This window comes from Ptychodera flava, chromosome 3, assembly GCF_041260155.1.
Source record: "Ptychodera flava strain L36383 chromosome 3, AS_Pfla_20210202, whole genome shotgun sequence".
Classification (NCBI taxonomy): Eukaryota; Metazoa; Hemichordata; class Enteropneusta; family Ptychoderidae; genus Ptychodera; species Ptychodera flava.
The window spans coordinates 36,287,690-36,309,009 of NC_091930.1; the positions used below are offsets into that span (position 1 = coordinate 36,287,690).

The 21,320-nt window shown below is 38.9% G+C and overlaps 2 protein-coding genes and 1 long non-coding RNA gene across 3 annotated transcripts; all 3 read right to left on the reverse strand.

The window, feature by feature from the left end:
* Nucleotides 1-226: 226 nt before the first annotated feature.
* LOC139129914 (cholinesterase-like) lies at nt 227-7,324 on the reverse strand. The gene is made up of 8 exons (XM_070695606.1): nt 6,819-7,324; nt 5,029-5,182; nt 4,612-4,689; nt 3,912-4,030; nt 2,960-3,133; nt 1,748-2,379; nt 960-1,132; nt 227-348 (listed from the first exon to the last, which is right to left on the reverse strand). The coding sequence occupies exons 1-8, from the start codon at nt 7,164-7,166 to the stop codon at nt 239-241; spliced, it is 1,788 nt and encodes a 595-aa protein (XP_070551707.1). The 5' UTR covers nt 7,167-7,324; the 3' UTR covers nt 227-238.
* A 5,517-nt stretch (nt 7,325-12,841) lies between these two features.
* LOC139129918 (uncharacterized) lies at nt 12,842-13,972 on the reverse strand. Its single transcript, XR_011551720.1, has 2 exons — nt 13,805-13,972; nt 12,842-13,060 (listed from the first exon to the last, which is right to left on the reverse strand). It is a non-coding gene; the product is annotated as an uncharacterized lncRNA (long non-coding RNA).
* A 249-nt stretch (nt 13,973-14,221) lies between these two features.
* On the reverse strand, nt 14,222-21,183 carry LOC139129257 (acetylcholinesterase-like). Its single transcript, XM_070694901.1, has 7 exons — nt 20,748-21,183; nt 19,996-20,149; nt 18,350-18,427; nt 17,217-17,335; nt 16,755-16,928; nt 14,891-15,522; nt 14,222-14,306 (listed from the first exon to the last, which is right to left on the reverse strand). The coding sequence occupies exons 1-7, from the start codon at nt 21,093-21,095 to the stop codon at nt 14,222-14,224; spliced, it is 1,590 nt and encodes a 529-aa protein (XP_070551002.1). The 5' UTR covers nt 21,096-21,183.
* Between the last annotated feature and the right edge of the window lie 137 nt (nt 21,184-21,320).

A 21,320-nucleotide genomic window follows, 5' to 3' on the forward strand; every position in this document is an offset into this window, starting at 1 on the left:
TGTATTGTAAGCTTTGTCATGGCTATACTCTAAAATTATCTGTGCCGAATCATATGAAATGTTCTCTTGTGAAGTAGTAAAAGTTGCAGACGACAATTTTCGGTTTGGTATAAGATACTCTTTGTTTACAAACAAAGGTAGTCCCGGTTATGAGTGTTCACAAAGTTATGACATAATATTTTATGGTATTGCACTGCTGTGCTAATACTGATTTTACGCGCGCACGCGAAAATTAGTTTTAATAAAATGCGAAATTGAGGAGTTTGTAAAGGATTAGCGTAAAGAAACCGACAACTTTCACGGAGGGCTTGATGTCATGGCCGGCACTCGTGCACTCATTACAGTTTTCTGAAAGAGAGGAGATAATATGCATAATGATGACATGTACTCATATGACATATGTGACGTGTGAATTTTGTGTTTTCGCGAAAGCTAGGCACAATGCTCTGCTTGCAGGAGATGTAACTGCACGACTGGTGCTGATAATACCTAATGGGGAGCCACAAAATGTGTATGCAAAAAAAGGTGTGTATAAGCATCGTTTACTGACATATTGACGCTTTTTAACCAGTACAAGATGGCTGACGAAGTGCGGGCAGGCAATTTTCATCGTACGGTTTCTTCTCTCTTTGTTCAATGGGCAAATGGCAAATCAGACATGTAGGAAGAAGGATTTGTTTTTTTGCCAATGTGGTGAAAGCAGAAAACTATGGTTCCAGGAGAGAGAATTGCGGGGTTTGTACAGTAGGAAGAGAACAAAGAAGTGCGTTTTGTCATCTGGAGAGAAGTTTTTGCTGGCAGTGGAATCAAATCGCAACAATCTGAGAGTCCGACGGCACGGTTTTCCGTTATTGAAGACGTTATACTATGTGGTATATTCATTGAAGCAACATTTTTCAAACAATTTTGAGATCAATGCGAACGAGTTTTATTAGAAGAAATTGTAAATGTTATCGTACCTGTTCGTTTGATCAGGCTTGGAATATAATCGTTCCAGAATGCACATTCTCTGGTTTTGTGCCCATACTTGGTTTCCATGTCGACTGACCAGTCTTTGTACGCTAATCCGGGAACTGTAAACAAGGCCCAGTCTTCATCCTGGGTTTCATCGTTGGAAGGTAGGTTTGGATTACTGAAAGCAATCATAAGAAGGATGATTAACAGGACATGAGCTCAGTTAGTTGCAAGGACAATCACAAGGCAGGGACCTGATTAAGGCTCATGCCTTCTAAGTTCCACTACAGCGCATCGCGTCGAGGACACTGACGTCAGAAGGTACTAGTTCCTTGTAGTAATGTCCAAGGAACTAGTTTTGTGAAAGAGTATCTGGTCGGTTGGTGTCGTTCGCGGTTTTTTAGTTTTTTTTGCACGATTGCAACTGGAAAGAGCACCATAAACGATGAGTTGCTTATGCTGTAAGTGGAATTTAGAATTCGATGAGAGTAAGACTTTGGGAGACCCGTCAAAACAGGTACAAAATAGACACTTTTCATAATTATTGTGCTGTATACTCATACCTAAGCTCACTTATTGGCTTTTCTTAAAGTTCATCCATATCTAATTTACATGTAACTCAATTGCTGTAAATATAGTAAGACTTTGTGAGATAAAAAACCATAAACTTCTCACAAATTCATGTCATGTGACAAAAACGTGTTATGATCGCGATCTCAGTGTTGGGATAAATCATCTGTCTGTCTGTCTCAAATGTATGATTGATTGCTTGAGCATATACGTATGCACATACCCTGTTTTCGCAAAATTTGTCCAATATTTCATTATCTGAAGTGTCATGTTTATCTCTCCCCGTGGCATGATTATAAGGTTTAGGAAGTGATAACCAAACACAAACTGGATATCTTCGCCATGGGCTGCACCCATCCAAGGCATAGGCCAGACTGACGTAGCCGGTACATGGGTCAAGAAATACCTATAGACTTTACTACCTGCCTCGCTGTACGCCCGGGCTGATAAATCCGTCGGGCAAACAAACATTTGATCACCAATCATCTGAGACACAGCTTCGGCGTAGTTAGCATCATCAGAGTCCTCTGTCGCCCAGTCCACGTACATTAGCTTGACGGCGTCGTGTGCTGCAGGGCTCCTTTTCGCAGGACTGAAGAGGAAATATGGTAAGTACTCCTCGAATTGAGATTTGCTCACTGTAGGTTCAGTCTGGTTCACCGTGTGAGGTAATAGATCCGCCAGCATGAACGTACCCTCGTCAGCATTTGCACCCATCAATATGTCAATACCCGTTCGGGAAAAGCGCCCTTCGGCAACGACGTCTTTGGGGTTTTCTGGCAAGACAGTCCCGTCAACAAAGGCAGAAAATACCCCCTCCTCCAGCTGCTCTCCGATGGCATCTGATATTATATTCTGCAAAGGAAAGAAACGGTGGAGGCAATACACTGTAGTTCGCGCCTCGAAAGTCAAAGACTTAAACGTTTGCTCAAACTTTCCTTGATGAATCTTCCAACCATTCTCTTTCAAAATCTAGAATAAAAATAGGGGGTCACCGTACAACGTTTGGTACTAGAGAAACAAATTACTCAAGATCTACCGATATTTAAAATTCAAAATGGCCGCCATCCCTGTGTTACCTCTATGGAGAAAAATAAAATTTTCGAATTTCGAAAAACTTAGCCGATAAAAAGTTTTCTTGCACCAAGAGTTTTAAAATGAACACCTACAATTGGTATATCAGGAAAGATTTGTAATAGTTTGACAGTCCAAATTTGTGTCCCCTTGGTGCATTCTAATAAACTCTCTCTCTCTCTCTTACACACACACAGATATATATATATATATATATATATATATATATATATATATATATATATATATATATATATATATATATATATATATATATATATATATATATATATATTATATATATATATATGTATATACACGCATTATAAAACGGAATTTAAATTATTCATGATTTAATCACCGTAGCTGGGTTGCTTGGATCATTGAAGTCTTCGGCTTGCACGGTACGGAGACACATGACAAGTTCCTCCGATGTTTCCTTCTCGCATCCCAGCACTTTGCCGAGACCGTGGGCGATCTTGTTTTGTAAGGCCGTATCCGTTTGAGGTACACTCGGTATTGTAGCTGTTCCACTCTGCAAACAGATCGTGCGAGACAGTTTGGAATATTAATTGTGCGGACATTTTACACCTAGAGTGGTTTGTGCCTCGAGAGTAAAAGACTTCAGCTTTTGCTCAAATTTTCCTCAAGGAAACTTTCAACTATTCTCTTTCAAAATCGATAATAAAAATTCGGAGTCACCAAGAAAATTTTGGTAGTAGAGAAATAAATTACCCGATGGTATTTTTCTGATTTCTAAATTTGTTTTAAATTTTGTGTAGACCTCCTCCTTCATATACGTAGTGTTTCAAATGGCAAATGACTTAAACCTTTAAGCCTTGTTCAATTATGTCTAGTAATTATACAAAAATGATATTCAAGGTTAAGCAAAGATTTGAATAGACTACATAGGTTTGATAAGATGAACAATCAACAAATGATGATGATTATTCTTATCTGTAATAATTCTTTAATCTTACTCTGAATTACTTTAAAAGCGCTTTAGATATATAGGTAGGTAGATAGATAGGTAGATAGCTAGCTAGGTAGGTAGGTAGGTACGAAGGCAGATAGGTAAGAAGGCAGTAGGTAGGTAGGCAGGTAGGTAGGTAGGTAGGTGGGTACGTACGTAGGTAACTAGGTCGGTAATTAGGTAGGTAATGCATGCATGTATGTAGGTAGGTAGTTAGGTTGGTAGGTTGGTAGGTAGATAGGTAGGAAGGAAGGAAGACATAAAGCTGACAATGCTGTCATCATTTTAAAGTGTAATGGAAAACAAATCAATCCTGAAAAATTTAGGCGTTCGAGCTTACCTGCATAATTGCTCTGTGGAAGAGTCCCTCCGACAGTGGCGAAAACAGCAAGAGATCCACGCTGATGGCCCCGGCGCTTTCACCAAATATTGTCACTGCGTTTGCATCTCCCCCGAATGCTATCGATGTAGATAATAAAAGATAAACACTAGTATTGTCAATACAATGTAAACATTCTGAATTTCTTGTACGTGTTTGCATAACATCTGCAAAAATTTGTTATTTAGTGAAGGGTCGTATGACTGCGATATATTTATCGAGAATGATACGATTATTAGATAAATTAATTCATGAATTCATTAATCCGTTAGTCAATTATCTTGAGTCATTTATTCATTCATTCATTCATTATTCATTCATTCATTCATTATTTTATAAATTCATTCATTCATTCATTTATTCATTCATTCATTCATTATTCATTCATTCATTCATTATTTTATAAATTCATGACATTAAATTTTATATATTGAATTTTCATTGCTAAAACGATACCAGAACACATACGACCGTAACTTAGACTGAAATACCAAAACAACAAGAAGTGTTTTCGTTATGTGTTCCAGGCACCTCAAAATCATACATAAAGCGTATCTGTGAAAACTGTCTGTGACAAAATAGTGATCTTTTTACTTGACGAACAGTTTTCCGTACTGATTGACTAATATTCAGTACATAGTTGGTGTTTTGCGAGTCGTACCTGCTATATTGTCCTGTACCCATTGTAATGCTGCGATCTGGTCGAGCAGCCCGTAGTTACCAGCGGCGTGCTCGTCACCTGCAGTATGATGATAATGTTGCCATGATAAAATAAATATCTGCTGACTATATTTGCCTATCAAATTGTACGCGTATGCAATAAATAACAACTGTCACATGTACCGTGCATGCGTCATTGGCAATAAATGCTACCTCAAAAGAGTGACTACAACTCGCCAATTCTTTCGTCAGTCAAGTTATATATTACGTTCATTTTTCAAAAAGCACAACCCATTGTTTACTGTTAGTTTTAATCTAATATCATATCAGTTCCAATCTCTACCCTTATGTACGATACTTGCATTCGTGCAAACTACCTGCATGTAAGACGCGTGTAACGTTGGAAACGTAGACTCGCCTGTGAGAAAGAACCCAAGTGCACCCAGCCTGTAATTTATGGTTACCACGATGACGTTCCCGATTGCTGACAATGGCAAACTGTCGTACGATGAACCAGATCCCGTGATAAACCCACCGCCGTGAATCCACACCATCACAGGCAGAGATCCGGACTAGGGAGAGACATGGAGACAGAAATAAAGAGACAGACAGAACGGGACAGACTGACAGACAGACAGGAAGGTGCGAGCGAGGGAAAAAGAGACAGATTTCAATAGCAAGAGAAACGTTATCTCCTCGTGGCTACGAAGGAACACTATCAAAATTGGCAAAATTGTGGTTTATTTTTATTATTAATAATTTCTATGACTTCGGCTGCATTCACAAACACCTCTGGAGAAGGGATGGGGGATTCCGGGAGGGGGCTTCTAAAAATTTACAACATGCCAGGTTGGTCTGAAGAAATTAGCATTACAATAGGGGACTTGAAAATTTATTGAATACCAAATTCCTTTTCAAATACCTTCGGGCACTTTCATGTCCTGTCATTTCCATATTCGGCGCGCCCTTCGGGCGCAAGTTTTAGGGTATATTAAACAATTTATTGATGATCCAAGCAGCCAACTTGACACAAAAGATTTAGGTTCTCATGATCTCTATTTATCCAACCCCCATGTTGTGCAAAACTGTCCACTTTAATGACTAAAAGTTTCAACTTACCCTTCCAATAACAATTTGGGAGATACAGTAACTTATGTATAATAGTGAATGTATGCTAGATCAACATTTTCAGCAAGATTCAAAAAATACATTTCTTGTCATGTGCACTTGCAAACATCCCGTGCTAATGAAGTACATTTATATCAGTTATTAAACCTCTATAGATGAACAGATATTGCTAGTTTCATATTGGAAAATACACGTTCATAGTTTTCTCATAGACTACCGTGAAAAGTAAATCGATGAAATCAAAAAATCAATTTTTGTACACACATGGACTTCTTACCTGCCAATCCAAGCAAAGTACATTATCATGATCACACACATACAAACCTATAGCTTGTTTTTTAGGTGAAATTGTTAACAGTTTGCCCAATAGACGCCCAAGTATTATGATTTGATATTTTTGAACAAAGCTCTATATCGACCATATTTTGTCTTCCTTTTAGGGGGGACTTCAAAATAAAAGCAAGTCAGGAGGGGGAACTTGAACACATTGTGAGTTTGTTAGTGGGGTATTTGAAAAAGTCTGAGGACTTTTTTAATTCCCCATCCATAGTGCTCTTTATGCTACTCTAAGTGTCTCTTGTACCTTGCCGTTCTTCTTTTCACAGAACACTATCCAACAGCGGTCTTGCATAAAGTGTGACATCTTGTACATTTACTACTGTTTGAAGGGTGATTTAGCTGAAGCTCACAAATATAGTGAAGGGAATAGCCTTACCTGTGTTTGCGGTGCGTAAACATTCAAAAATGAACAGTCCTCGCTCTGCGGTTCAGACCCAGGCAGCAAACTGTACACAGGCTATTGGTTTTCCGTCGCGCCTGCGAAGGAAAACCCATAGTTTCTCGACTGCCTATGGGAAAACTGGTCATGGTTGACTTTTAGCAATTTCTATGACCTACGGCCTCTGTGTACCAGTTTAAGTAACTGTTGTACTTTGCAGTTTTTCTTTGCTACGTATGCCACACTTTATACAAGATTAACGTACCATTGAATAGTGTTTTGTGCCATTCTTGTATATTTACTACTGTTTGAAGGGTGATTTAGCTGAAGCTCAAAAATATAGTGAAGGCAATTGTCCTTACCTGTGTTTGCGGTGCGTAAACATTTAAAAATAAACAGTCCTCGCTCTGCGGTTCAGATCCAGGCAGCAAACTGTACACAGGCTGAGGGCAAATGGGGCGAAACTCCGTAGCATGGTAAACGCCTTCCCAGGCAGTTTTACTTTGTGGCGGTTGAAATCTGAGCTCGCCTACCGGTGGCTCGGCATAGGGTATCCCTCTGAAGATGTTGACAGTCCGTTCAATGGCGACGTCAGGGTGGGAGAATTCAACAGTTGTGCCGGACACCCGTCCTGAGGTAATCTCAACCACGGGCCCATCAGCGACAACACAGCCTAAAAATGCGAGACCAATCACGATAGAGAGACGCATAATTTCTATCGTAAGCTGCGAACAGTGTCCTCAGGATACCGACTTAGACACGGGTCTGAGATGACAGTCGACAAAAGTCTGGCAAAAATATAGCTTATTTGCATAACGGTACAGAAAATTTTGAAGTGTCGCATGCGCAGCTTTGCCGTGAGTTGGACACACATACAGGTCAACAAGTGTAAACAGCAGGGACATTCAGCAGCTGGCCTTTGTAGCGCGGGGCTCAAAAACTTGAGAACGATTCGGTTGACGTAAAGATTATTACTACAACCAAGAATTCGGGTTTTTCATTGAGAGAATGCTCAGATTGATTCGTAAAATCTATGATGAACCAAATTATTCGATAGAGTCCTCTTAAACACAGCCGGAATGCAACTCTTTGAGTTTAAAAATGCCTCCCCTACCTCCCTATCAGCCTCGCTTTTTGAGTAGTTTCATTATCAATCGGTTAAACATGCATGCTGCTTTTCAAGTATGGGATATTTTATGCAAAGACTTTGAATAGGTTTGTGGTGCAAGAGAAGTCTTGTACGCTCCAGTGAAAACGTATCACCACTCAGATTAGATTTCGATTTTTAACAACATATCAACAGTTTAAAGATGCCTTTGGGTAATTTATTTGTGTCTAAGATAAGTTGATATTATAACGCCTTGGTTGATTTTCTTCTTCCAATTGCAAACTGTTTCGGTGTTTTGGGATTTTTTTTTGGGGGGGGGATGGCCGTCATCGGTGATAAAATGTTGCCATACTTGAATGTGAATCATCTACCTAAACGTGCGGTGACCGTTACGGTAATCTTTTTTTATTGTCAGTTACCGAGGTATCTGACTTTACGACCACGCTTTGTGCCGTTTAATAGCTTTATTGACGTCTTAGCAACAGGACTGACTACTATACACAAAATCTTACACGTATGGCGGCAATTAATTGATAAGAAAATATTCTGTGTTATACCGTTACTTTTAAGTCTTTCTGTACGACGAAATCTGTACATCGATCTAGTTGTTAAAAGTCATTCAGCTTTTCGCATCTCCAGTCAGGGCCACCGTTGTAAGATTTGAGATTCCCATGAATGGATAGAAAAGTACATTAGGATTATAATTATGTTTATGATCAAGTTAGTATTTGAGTTATTATATTTGATCTTCCATGCTTGCGTCCATTCTTAGTTTATTACTCGATGCTTGTGCTTGCTTAGACCGAAAGACCCCTCGCTCGTCAGCGCTCCCTACGCTCACCCGCTTACGTAAGAGGGGGGGAGCGTAGAGAGCGCCTTCGAGTGACGGAGCGGAGAGCGCCTTCGAGTGACGGAGCTTTCAGCCTATAGGCTCTGCTCATCGATCGAATCACCTACAGATAGAAATATCATTTTTGAAGTACAGAAATGAAACGATTCACTGACCAGATGGTATGTTAGTCAATATTCTGAACGAGTTAGGAAACCATATGGAACGACTTCCCATGATTTATGCTATTTTATTGTCAATGTATAAAATTGCCGTACTCTGTAACTTTTGATACATTTCCTATTTTTGCATACTTCCTCTCCGTTCTTTTTGAATTCTATTTCTAAAACTAAGTTGAAATATCCGTTGTTCGATGTCTCAGAATAATCTGTACGTTCAAAGTGTATGCCGCGCGTTTTCACTGCTGTCCAAACACAAAAACCGTCTTTTCACTTTTTTGGACATTTCAACAGAATATTAGCTCTTGTATGTCACCATCAAATTGAATGATTTGTTCCCAAAATACTATAGAAGCTTATTGTTACCTTTTGAAATTCAGCGGTAATATAAATTTGCTAGTCACTTTTACTAAATTTAGTCATTTATATTATGCAAAAAACAACATTTTTTAGCCGCCATTTCAAGAATACGTTCAAACACAAGTTTTTCATCGATGTAATAAAAAGAATAACACATGATAGCAAGGGCAATATCACGATTTCTTGCTTGCCTTCGGAATGGTACTCATGACGGTGATACATACATACATACATACATACATACATACATACATACATACATACATACATACATACATACATACATACATACATACATACATACATACATACATACATACATACATACATACATACATACATACATACATACATACATACATACATACATACATACATACATACATACATACATACATACATACATACATACATACATACATACATACATACATACATACATACATACATACATACATACATACATACATACATACATACATACTTCATACATACATACATTCATACATACATACATACATACATACATACATACATACATACATACATACATACATACATACATACATACATACATACATACATACATACATACATACATACATACATACATACATACATACATACATACATACATACATACATACATACATACATACATACATACATACATACATACATACATACATACATACATACATACATACATACATACATACATACATACATACATACATACATCAATACATACATACATACATACATACATACATACATACATACATAATACATACATACATACATACATACATACATACATACATACATACATACATTCATACATACATACATACATACATACATACATACATACATACTGACTGACTGACTGACTGACTGACTGACTGACTGACTGACTGACTGTCATACTGTCTAACATACACTCATTATTAATCATATTTTTAGTATTACAATAGGAAGTTTTAAGTAAACCTTGCGAGGCTCAGATGTTAAAGTCATTTTGCATTTGAAAGCGACGTGTGTTTATTGGAAAAAAATTAATACCATAACTACATACATACATACATATATACATATTAATACCATACATACATACATACATACATACATACATAGTGATATATCATTTAGACTAACAACAATGCAGCTCATGAAATGATTTGATTTATTTTGATGGTTTTCTATTTATAAGGTTTTATTTGTACAGAGCGCTTTTATCAATTATTCGACCCTTACACATACATTTAAAAACGTAAGGGATAGTTGAGGGCGCTTAATCATCGACAGAACTAAGCTCGTTGGTTGATTGGTCTGCCCAATAATTTTCAAACAGCGAGAAAATCAATGACAGATTGCGATGATATGAAATTATTTAGCGATAAATTAGGTTGCCCGAATCCGAGATGGGACGCGACGATTCGTAGATCAGTTGATATCATACGACGTGAGGTTGCGAGGAGTAAAGGTCGGTCAGATCCGACGTTGGCGGCTCAGATACTTAAGCTGGTTGCCCCGTTTGATGTCTAAGTTCTATGTTTGTGATTCGATTAAAAGTCCCAGGGCACTGTCAAACCAGGCGCTCACCAATGATTCCAATAAAAGATAGCATTCAACGAGCCGTGCACAGAGTTTGCCAAGCCCATGTTCTACTAATAACTTTTAAAGAGAGGGTCTATCTGTAAACGAGAAATCATCTCAGCGAGTCATAAAAAGTTTGACAAGGTCAAAACCATAAACAATGTTGCCAGAAGCAGGATGATGGACGCGGGGCAACTGAAAAGTTTGACTGTTTATTATTTAAGCAATAAAGCACACCCATCGATGGTATACCACGAGATTTTGACCAGTTCACGACATATATGCACGAACGATAGCGAGTGCATGTATGGAGTGAACTGGTCAAAATCGAGTGGTATACCGTTGCTGGGTGTGATTTATTGCTATTATATCATAACAGTATATTGAAATTATGGCGTGGAACGTCAAAATCGGATTTTTGCTCAAGATGAGAGCTCGCGCATATGCCAGCCGTGGTATATCGCCAATATACCAAGGTTCTTTTTCCGTTCCGACCAATCAGATCGCTGTATTTGCGCCATCAATATACTGGTATGATATAATTATTATTATATCATACCAGTATATTGATGGCGCAAATGCAGCGATCTGATTGGTCGAGACGCGAAAAGAACCGTGGTATATTGGCGATATACCACGGCTGGCACACGCGCTAGCTCTCGGCAAGAGCCAAAATTCTTTTTTGACTTTCCATGCCAGAATTTCAATATACTGTTATGATATAATAGCAATAAATCACACCCAGCGAAGGTATACCACTCGATTTTGACCAGTTCACTTCATATATGCACTCGTTATCGCTCGTGCATATATGTCGTGAACTGGTCAAAATCTCGTGGTATACCATCGCTGGGTGTGCTTTATTGCTCAATTATAACATGCCACATGCTCAGTACGTGTCGCGATTCGCCAGAATACGTCAGATGACGAGAAAATAGATACGTCTAGTCCCTAATGAATGGACAAAAGTGACATCAGAGGGTATTTTTTTGTAAAGCTGTTTCCCTAGGGAAATAGTTTTGACCAAATTTGGAAAAGTGTCCGGTCACGTGACCGTAGTGTCATGTGCAGCTTTGCAACAATGGTGGATGACTAGAATGTGATGTGCGTTCGGGATGAGCGACGAGTCTCTCGCTAAAGTAGATTTGCTGACATTTTCAAACATTCCAACAGCATTGGAACTTGAACAGCTCATCGACGAAAAATATTCAAGTACAACCAAGGATGTTGCTAGGTATGCTTAGAATATTTGTGAAAGAAAATGGTACCACGTACAACGACTGAAACCGCTGTGGAAATATCGTCAAGTAAACTTGTCACAATGGACTGTTGCGGTGCAAAATATCAAACCACATTAAAAACTATAACATAATACAACATGAGCATGTGGTGTGTTATTATAATGAAACACCTAAAACCTGGTCTTTATTCTGGCTATAGAGCCCGTTTATTACCCCTCGTGGCCGTGTGCTACCAGAAACACATCGCTATTCCCCGAGGCCGTTGTGTTTCTGGTAACACACGGCCCCTCGGGGTAATAAACGGGCGCTTTAGCCCTCATGACCAGGTAATAGGTGTCTATTAATACCATATAGGGCTAAGTCCTTGGTGTCGCGCCATAGGGTAAGATTAGAAATTATATTCGCCTCTTAAGGTGTATAGTCAACGCTTACATGGTTAGTAATAGTCATGATAAGAAAGTCAGCAGCGCTTATACTTTCTGAGAAAACTGGATTCATTTAGAGTTGATAGAAATATTATATCCCTATTTTATAAAACATTCATTGAAAGTGTTTTAACTTTTTCCTTTATTTGTTGGATGCATAATTTGTCCGTTAAAAATAAAAAAACTCATTAGATAACATCGTTTCAATATGCTCCAACATAATCGGTACTCTTGAGAGGAATTTGCTTTGTTTTTACAACCAACAGCTGCTCCGGAAGGCTCACTCTATAATATCATGTAAAACCCACGCTTTATCTTCAGACTTTGTTTTACTTCCTTCCGGAAGGCGTTTTCAGTGTTTCGGATCCTCTCAACCTATCTTGTCGAATCTTCGCCTCAATACCCCAACAAAGACCTTTACTCCTCGCAACATCACTTCGGATGGTATTAACCGATCTACGAATCCTCAATTTCGAATCTCTGGAACGAAACTAAGGATCTTATTAACTTTCCTTGGAACGTGATCATCCCTGCTTAATTTCGAATCGTCGCGACCTACCATTCAATATGTTGACTTAATCTCGTCGTTGATCAGGCGCCATAAAACTATGATCTTGAGTGTTAACAAGGTAGATACGTATAAATGAGTATGTAAGAAATTCGAATTTAATAGTCGATATAATGAGGAAAGAGGAAAGACGTTCAGTTGTTCCTTAAAAGGTAGGTATTCAGATTTTTTCCGCAAATTGTTGTTGATCAATCATCAAAACTGACAAGTTTACGAATGATTAGCGTTAAAAAGCCGACGACGAGAATTGAAGGCTTGATGTCTTCGCCGGCACTCGTGCACTCATTACAGTTTTCTGGGGAAAAAAAGATAGAAAAAGGGTGATGTCAATTTGCTTTCACGGGACTGGACTACTATGTTTGCCCAGACCCATTGCGATACTTAAAGAAAAGCGCTGAACGACTAATGACTAATTAAAATGGGCAGCCAACAAAACGTTTTGAAAAGGAATGCATATGAGCGCCTTTTAAAGGAAGGGATAGCGTTTCTAATCGTATCGGCGTGGTGGGCCAAGTTGGAGCCGACAATATTTATCGTCACCTGGCAGGGATTTTTTTTACTTAATGGACAAAAATATAAGTTGGTTAGCAGAAAAAATGATTTGTTTGCTGAGGACATCGGTGACTTTTGTCCAAAAATATAGTAAGGGTTCATTAGCATGCCACAATGCAGCCCTATCATCACCATGATCAGGGTCGTTTTCAACAAGCTGTTTTGCTTCATGAGATAAACCTGGCACACCAAAAACCTGTGATAGTAATGTTATAGTACTCCCAGCGTAGCCCAGTCAGAATATATTTGCAGTCTTTTAAAGGACTCTTTCCAAATTTGTAGCAGAAGGAATGAAAATAAGCAATCATCACCATCAACATTATCATCATCATCTTCATCAATATCATCATGGGCACTTTGACTCCTTCTCAAAATGTGGTTTCAAGTGAACACTACATCACGCTGTGCTGAAGCGATAGTTTTGGCTCTTCGACAGGATCGATACCAGCGCGCGACATAAGGAAAACAAACGTTAGTATCAACATACCTGTTCGTTTGATCAGGCTTGGAATATAATCGTTCCAGAAGGCACATTCTCTGGTTTTGTGCCCATACTTGGTTTCCATGTCGACTGACCAGTCTTTGTACGCCAATCCGGGAACTGTAAACATGGCCCAGTCATCATCATCGGTTTCATCGTTTGAAGGGCGGTTTGGATTTCTGAAACCGTAAAATGTTTGATTTAACGGGCCATGTCTGTGCTCATTTTGCGCTATTATTAGCAGAACAACTAATTTGACTGTAAAGGATATGAGGTTTAATAGTGACCTCGGAGCCCTATGATAACATTTTACTGACGGAAGGGGTACTAATTTCTTGACCTAATACCCTAGGAAACTGCCCGCTTGATGAAAACGGTGCCATATCGTATGACGAGAAGTTATCGTCTGCAACTTTTAAACAATCATGGCATGTGTTTAGAGTACAAAGACGACAAATCGATCACAAAATGACCAGATTTTTCATTCCATATTGCGTATACCCATCCGCTGGGTTGCAAGAGATGTTTCCAAACACAAAAAAATGTGTGATAAAAGCGACGTATAGATCGAATTCGACTAACGATCTGGAGGGCATTTATAACTTACATATACTAATAACGAATCTCATGTGTTCATGCTTCGGTGTGTTTAAGTTTTGAAAAATATTCTTCAATCCTTTTAAGATTGCACAGGTGAAGTAATCGGTATTATCGGAAATAAATGATGATCAACTTCAAATATAAAAGAATGCCCTGATATGGAAAATTCTCTCTCTCTCTCTCTCTCTCTCTCTCTCTCTCTCTCTCTCTCTCTCTCTCTCTCTCTCTCTCTCTCTCTCTCTCTCTCTCTCTCTCTCTCTCTCTCTCTCTCTCTCTCTCTCTCTCTCTCTGAATATAAATTGGAACAAATATGGTATGGAGATATTATATATATATATATATATATTATATATATATATATATATATATATATATAATATGCATAGAGAGAGGTAAAATAATATATATTATATATATATATATATATATATATATATATATATATATATATATATATATATATATATTGTAATTATGCAATTATGCACATACCCTGTCTTTGCAAAGTTTGTCCAGTACTTCATTACCTGAAGTGTCATATTCACCTCATCTTGTGCCATTATGGTGTAGTTTAAGAAGTGATAACCAAACACAAACTTGATATCCTCGGCGTGGGCTGCACCACTCCAAGGCATGGGCCACACTGACGTGGCCGGTACATGGGTCATGAAATACCTATAGACCTTACTACCTGCCTCGCTGTACGCCCGGGCTGACAAATCCGTCGGGCAAACAAACAACTCATCGCCGGTCATCTGCGATAAAGCTCCGGCGTAGTTAGCGTCGTCAGAGTCAACTGTAGCCCAGTCCACGTACATTAGCTTGACGGCGTCGTGTGCAGCAGGGCTACTTTTCGCGGGACCGAAGAGGAAAGTCGGTAAGAATTCGTCGAACTGAGATTTGCTCACTGTAGGTTCAGTCTGGTTTATCGTGTAAGGAAGCGCTAACGCTATTACAAATGTACCCTCGTCAGCATTTGCACCCATCAGTATGTCAATGCCAGTTCCAGAAAAGCGTCCTTCAGCAATGACGGCTTTGGGATCTTCCGGCAAGACATTGCCGTCGACAAAGGGAGCAAATGGACCCTCCGCCAGCCCTTCTCCGGCTGCACCTGGTATTAAGTTCTACAAAGAAAAACGGTGAAGGCAATTAGGGTTGGAGAAGTATAATGTTTTAGTTTAGTAACATTGCTAGCTTGACAATATTTAGACAGTTAAATGGTCATTGAGTCAAATGACTGTATTTTATCTATGGTACCAGTATATTGATGGCGCAAATAAAGTAATCTGATTGGTCGAGAAGTGAAAATAAGAGTGCTATATTCGTGATATATATATATATATATATATATATATATATATAATATATATATAATATATATATATATATATATATATATATACATGAGCTCTTTGGAAAAAGACTTTTTTTAAATTTCGCGCAAGAATTTCAACATACTGTTATGGTATCATAGCAATAAATCACCCCAGCAACATATATACTATCCGGTTTTGACCAGTTTACTCCATATATACGCCTCCCGCCATCGCTCGTGCATATATGTCGTGAAATGGTCAAATTTTGTGGTGTTCTGTGGCTTAATGTGGTTTATTGCTTAACTTTACAACACTCATACACATATGAATATCATCATCATCATCATCATCATCATCATCATCATCATCATTTGAATATCGTCTGTGATTCAACCCATCCTCCTTATATGTAAATTTCAGATGCTTCCTTTGGTGACGGTTCCAGCGGATAGTATTTTGACATATCAAATCAATTCCAGCAATCGTTATCATTCAAGGCAAGTAAAAACCAGTACCAAGAAACAACACAAAAGAAATACAATGACAAGATCCATATAGTGCAATCTCGAATCATTAGTTAAGTGGTGGTACCAGGTGTCCGGAGTGGGTAAGCGTACCCTGCTAGCATGCTACATCCGTCTAGATTGAACTTGTGCGACAAAGTAATTGCACAGTAATTCAGCTAGCTGTAAACTCTTGTGAGTTAAAGCTGGGAATAAGGTCTGCCATCATTTGAGTGAAATATTTGTCATATTTGGATATAAGATCCACATATCTACCTTAGAACTTCTAACATGATGTACCCATCCTACTTTGTGAAAAGATCACTTTAGGAAGTCCTTTATTCCTAAAGCTGTGTCAGTTAAAACTCTCAGACCAGTAAAACTTTTGATGTAAACTGTTGTTGTGTTACGTTGTAGTGTTTATTCGATGAGCCGAAAGATAAATTTATGTTTTTTTGGACAGACAATAAAGTATTTGAATTTTAATATTGATAAATTCTGTCAGTTTTGACCGGAAATGCGTTATAATGCAATCACCGCGAACGGATCTACAATTTTGCTGAACTCCTTGGCTGGCACCGTACGGAGACATTGAACCAGTTCTTCAGATGTATTCTTCTGGCATCCAACCACTTTGCCGAGACCATGGGCTGCCTTGTTTTGTAATGCTGTATCAGTAAGAGGATTGCCCGGCATCGATGCAGTTCCACTCTGTAAACAGACAAAGTAAACTCATAAACACCTGTTGCCTGGTCATGAGGGCTATAGCGCCCGTCTATTACCCCGAGGGGCTGTGTGTTACGAGAAACACATCGCTATTCCCCGAGGCCGTAGGCCACGAGGGGTAACAGACGAGCGCTATAGCCGAATGAAAACCAGGCAGTAGGTGTTTTATAACACACCACATGCTCATGTTGTATTGATATATTTGAGGAATTAGAATTACAACGTAAATGAATATTACGACCGCTCATCTTAGCATTCGACGGACACGATTACCTGCATAATTGCCCTGTGGAAGAGTCCCTCCGACAGTGGCGAAAACAACAAGAGATCCACGCTCATGGATCCAGCGCTTTCACCAAATATTGTCACCCTGTTGGAATCTCCTCCAAATGCTACGTTGAGAGAAATAAAGAATAAAATATCGGTATATATTGTCGAGATAACACTCTCTTTTTTCATGTTCCTGACTCGTGGAAACTTTATGTTGTAAGAAGCGAAAGGGTAGCATGTGTCTCCCGTAAAATTTGTTTATCTAACAACAACAAATGTACCAGTTTGACGATTGTCATTAAGTACTAAAATCAATCAATTTATTTATTTATTCTTACTCGTTTTCTTGTTGTGTTCGATTGTATTTAGTATATGGAGATGCCTTATTTACATATGACATGATCCAGTGAACACTACGGCTTCTACAACAGTCATCACTTAAGGTAATATGCACCTCGAAAGTAAAAGACTTAAACTTTTGCTCTAACTTTCCTCAAGGAATCTTTCAATCATTCTCTTTCAAAATCAAGAATAAAAATAGGGGGTCACCGTGCAAATTTTGGTACTAGAGAAACAAATAACCCAAGATTTACTGATATTAAAAATTCAAAATGGCCGCCATCCCTGTGTTAACTCTATGGCGAAAAATAAAAATTTTCGAATTTCAAAAAACTAAGCCGGTGAAAAGTTTTCTTTCACCAAGAGCTTTAAAATGAACCCCCACATGTGGTATATCAGAAGAGAACTGTAAAAGTTTGAGAGTCCGAATGTCTGTCCCCGAGGTGCGTTCTACCTTAAACAGGGTGCTTGGAGCTGCGCTCTAGAGTAGTACGGGACCAGTACGACCAATGTGAACACTGTACATGCTGAATCTCTAAACAAGAAAGTCGCACAGGCGCAGTTCCTGTGACAAAATCTCTTTAACAGATTCTGAGAAAACACACAACGGTACCACAGCCAAAAAGACCACTACACTGAAAACGTTTTGCCGCTATGGATTCCTCTACACAATATAATGCGGAAAATTAAATAAGTCTCGTGAGAAAAATAATTATCATTGCACTTGACGGACAGTGCTATTACATTTTTTCTGCTATCAGTCATTAAGTACGTATTTAATGTAAAGTTAGCCTCACCTGCTATGTTTTCCTGTACCCATTGCAAAGCGGCGATCTGGTCGAGCAGTCCGTAGTTACCAGTAGCGTGCTCGTCCCCTGTTGATCGACATTGATGTTGGGATGATCAAATTAGTGGTCGTTGATGACAAAGTCCCCAATGAACCAAATGTTTTGAGAGTTCTTAATCCCTCTTTGATTTTAAAAGTTCTTGTTATGGTACGTAGTGCGAGAGAAATTTGCCGGCGGGTTTTAAAATCATAGGACAATGCCCCAGTCATTAGTTTGAATTGGAGCGTTTCAGACATGTCCAAGAAATGATTATGAGACTACAACATAGACAAAAGCCCCCCCCTCATTCCAAACTGAATCCCATTGTAACCCGAACTGATATGCATGTGTCTGTCATCGTACATTGTCCTTATATCAATTTTTAATTAAATCCGTTCAGATATACGTGATAATGATTTTGATATGAGAAAAATCATAACAAAATGGACACCGAGTATCCATATTGGATGATGTCGTAGTGCGTTTTGTGTCCTTGTATAGAGTTGGAATAAATTGATTCGTGTATTTTTCTATAATAACTTTGAATGTTAAAAATAGTAACAAAATGGCCACCTATATACTTGGTGACACATTGGATTGTAGTATGTCATACCTACAGCTATAGACATGAAAAATGAAATGAAATGGGTGGTAATCGGCCATATTGGATTGTATTTTAAAATAAATCAATATACACATTAAATACATATGTACATATCTTTGTAATATATTTGACATAAATCAGTCCATGCATGTCGTAGTTATGGCTCTGTATAGGAGAAAAGAAACAAAATTTCTACTTTTGTTATGATTTTGGCTGGTATCAGAAAATTTGCCGATGTGAATATATAGGAAAATTAGTTATGTTCTTGTGCTTACTTTAACAAAAAATTGTACACGCGTGTATAGCAATGACACAGAGTATGTCGTTGACAACTTCGACACAAATGTGTTACAGTCTGTCGTGAATTACATTATTGATTTATATTTTATTGCTATTATTATTGTTTACATTGTTATTCAGTCATTTCCTGTTCAAACCAGTTGTGTTCTAGTATTACACTCGTTCCTGTGGGAAACTGACACAAACTTTATGGACCAGGCCATTCTAGCCAATCACAATGCAGCCCGCTAAAATTGTTTTGTCCTACCGAGCCTATAGCATATAAGCACGCATGCCATGTATTTTTGGGCACTGTCAGCGTGAGCGTGAGCGAGAGAGCACATGTAAGTCATGTAACAGTACTGCAGTCAATAAACGTGCGTTCCCAGTTACAGTTCAGCCAAGTGTCATTGTCTTGTATCGTCACCCACTCATTGCTGTGAAACGAACCCCCTTCCATTGTGGCTCACCCACAAAGTCATTAGGTACTGCTGTAGGCAATTACTTATCGAGATGCCTCATACTACCGCTAATATGTAGAACAAAAACATTACAAGACAGTCAAACTTCAATGCGACAAATAACATATATAATTTGTTGTTTTTAATGCTGGGGTTATTAGTGTCTCACACTTATTCAGTCCTGATAATTCCATACACGGTCACACTAATTATTCTGAAAGGCACGCAAGCTACTAATACGCATCTACAACATACATGAAAATTTGACTCGCCTGTTAGAAGGAATCCAAGCGCACCGAGCCTGTAATTTATTGTTACAATCACGACTTCTCCGATCGAAGACAGAGCCAAACAATCGTATGATGAGCCTGACCCTGTGATAAAGCTACCACCATGAATCCACACCATCACTGGCAGAGATTCGAACTAGAGATATAGATAGAGGGGAGAGAGCGAGAGAGACAGACAGACAGACAGACAGACAGACAGACAGACAGACAGACAGACAGACAGACAGAGGCAGCGACAGAGATATGGACAGACACAAACAGTGACAGACAGATAGAAAGAATAACAAACAGACAGAGACAGACATAGAGACACAGACAGAGAGACACAGACAGACATAGACAAACAGACAGATAGTCACACAAAAGAAGAGGGAGCGACAGGAACGGAGACATGGAAAGACAGACAGACAACCAGATAGAGGGAGTTGGAGAAAGAGAGATGGAGAGACGAGACACGCGCAAAAAAAAAGTGAAATTAAAGGTAACTCTCTCGCGAGAGAAATGTGTGAAATGACTTGCATCAAACAAGTCTGCAAATGGCAACGTCCCATGTTATTGACTCTAGAATAAATTGTTTGACTTAGCACCTCTCTGATATATGCGAAATCGTTTTCAATCTAAAACTTGCTCGTTTCTCTCTTACGTAACTCGAAAAAAATTACACACTTGACATTTTTTTGATATACTGAAGTAGGCGCCTGCTTGCGATAACATAAAAGTATAAGGAACTTTACCTGTGTATGTGGTGCAAAAACATTCAAAAATAAACAGTCCTCGCTCTGAGGGTCAAATCCAGGGGAAGCCGCGTCCTCCGCCTGAATGCAAATGGGGCGAAACTCCGTGGCATCGTAAACGCCTTCCCAGGCAGTTTTACTCTGTGGCGGCTGAAATCTCAGCTCGCCTACCGGTGGCTCGGCATAAGGTATTCCTTTGAAAATGTCGACCGTACGTTGAATGGCGACGTCAGGGTGGGAGAATTCAACGGTTGTACCGGCTACCTCTCCTGAGGTGACCTCAACCACGGGGGCATCAGCGGCAACGCAGCGTGCAAATGCAATGACAATCACAATACGGATATGCATTATTTCTACGGAAGTCGTAGTGGAAATAGATGAACACAATAGACAGCAGTCAAAATGCACCCTTAATGTACATGAAGACAGCGAGGGCTTGACTTGTCCAATTGGAGCGTTCGCACAGTACACAGATGTTATGTAAGTATTCGCAGTTCAATTCGTACGTAAGAGTTACTAGCACGGCCAAGAATGCATGCGGTTGCTATGTAAGCAAGGCTAGATGGATACAAT

Bases quoted from the DNA above. Each gene is read 5' to 3' on its own strand.
- LOC139129914 (XM_070695606.1), bottom strand. From the start codon at position 7,166: ATGCGTCTCTCTATCGTGATTGGTCTCGCATTTTTAGGCTGTGTTGTC. The intron at 5,183-6,818 runs GTAAGGACAATT...GTCTCTCCCTAG, and splicing joins TTTACGCACCGCAAACACAG to TCCGGATCTCTGCCTGTGAT. The intron at 4,690-5,028 runs GCGAGTCTACGT...ATCATACTGCAG, and splicing joins ACTTGGGTTCTTTCTCACAG to GTGACGAGCACGCCGCTGGT.
- LOC139129257 (XM_070694901.1), bottom strand. From the start codon at position 21,095: ATGCATATCCGTATTGTGATTGTCATTGCATTTGCACGCTGCGTTGCC. The intron at 17,336-18,349 runs GTGAGGCTAACT...CTCTCAACGTAG, and splicing joins GGTACAGGAAAACATAGCAG to CATTTGGAGGAGATTCCAAC. The intron at 14,307-14,890 runs GTATGTGCATAA...CTTGCAACCCAG, and splicing joins ACAAACTTTGCAAAGACAGG to CGGATGGGTATACGCAATAT.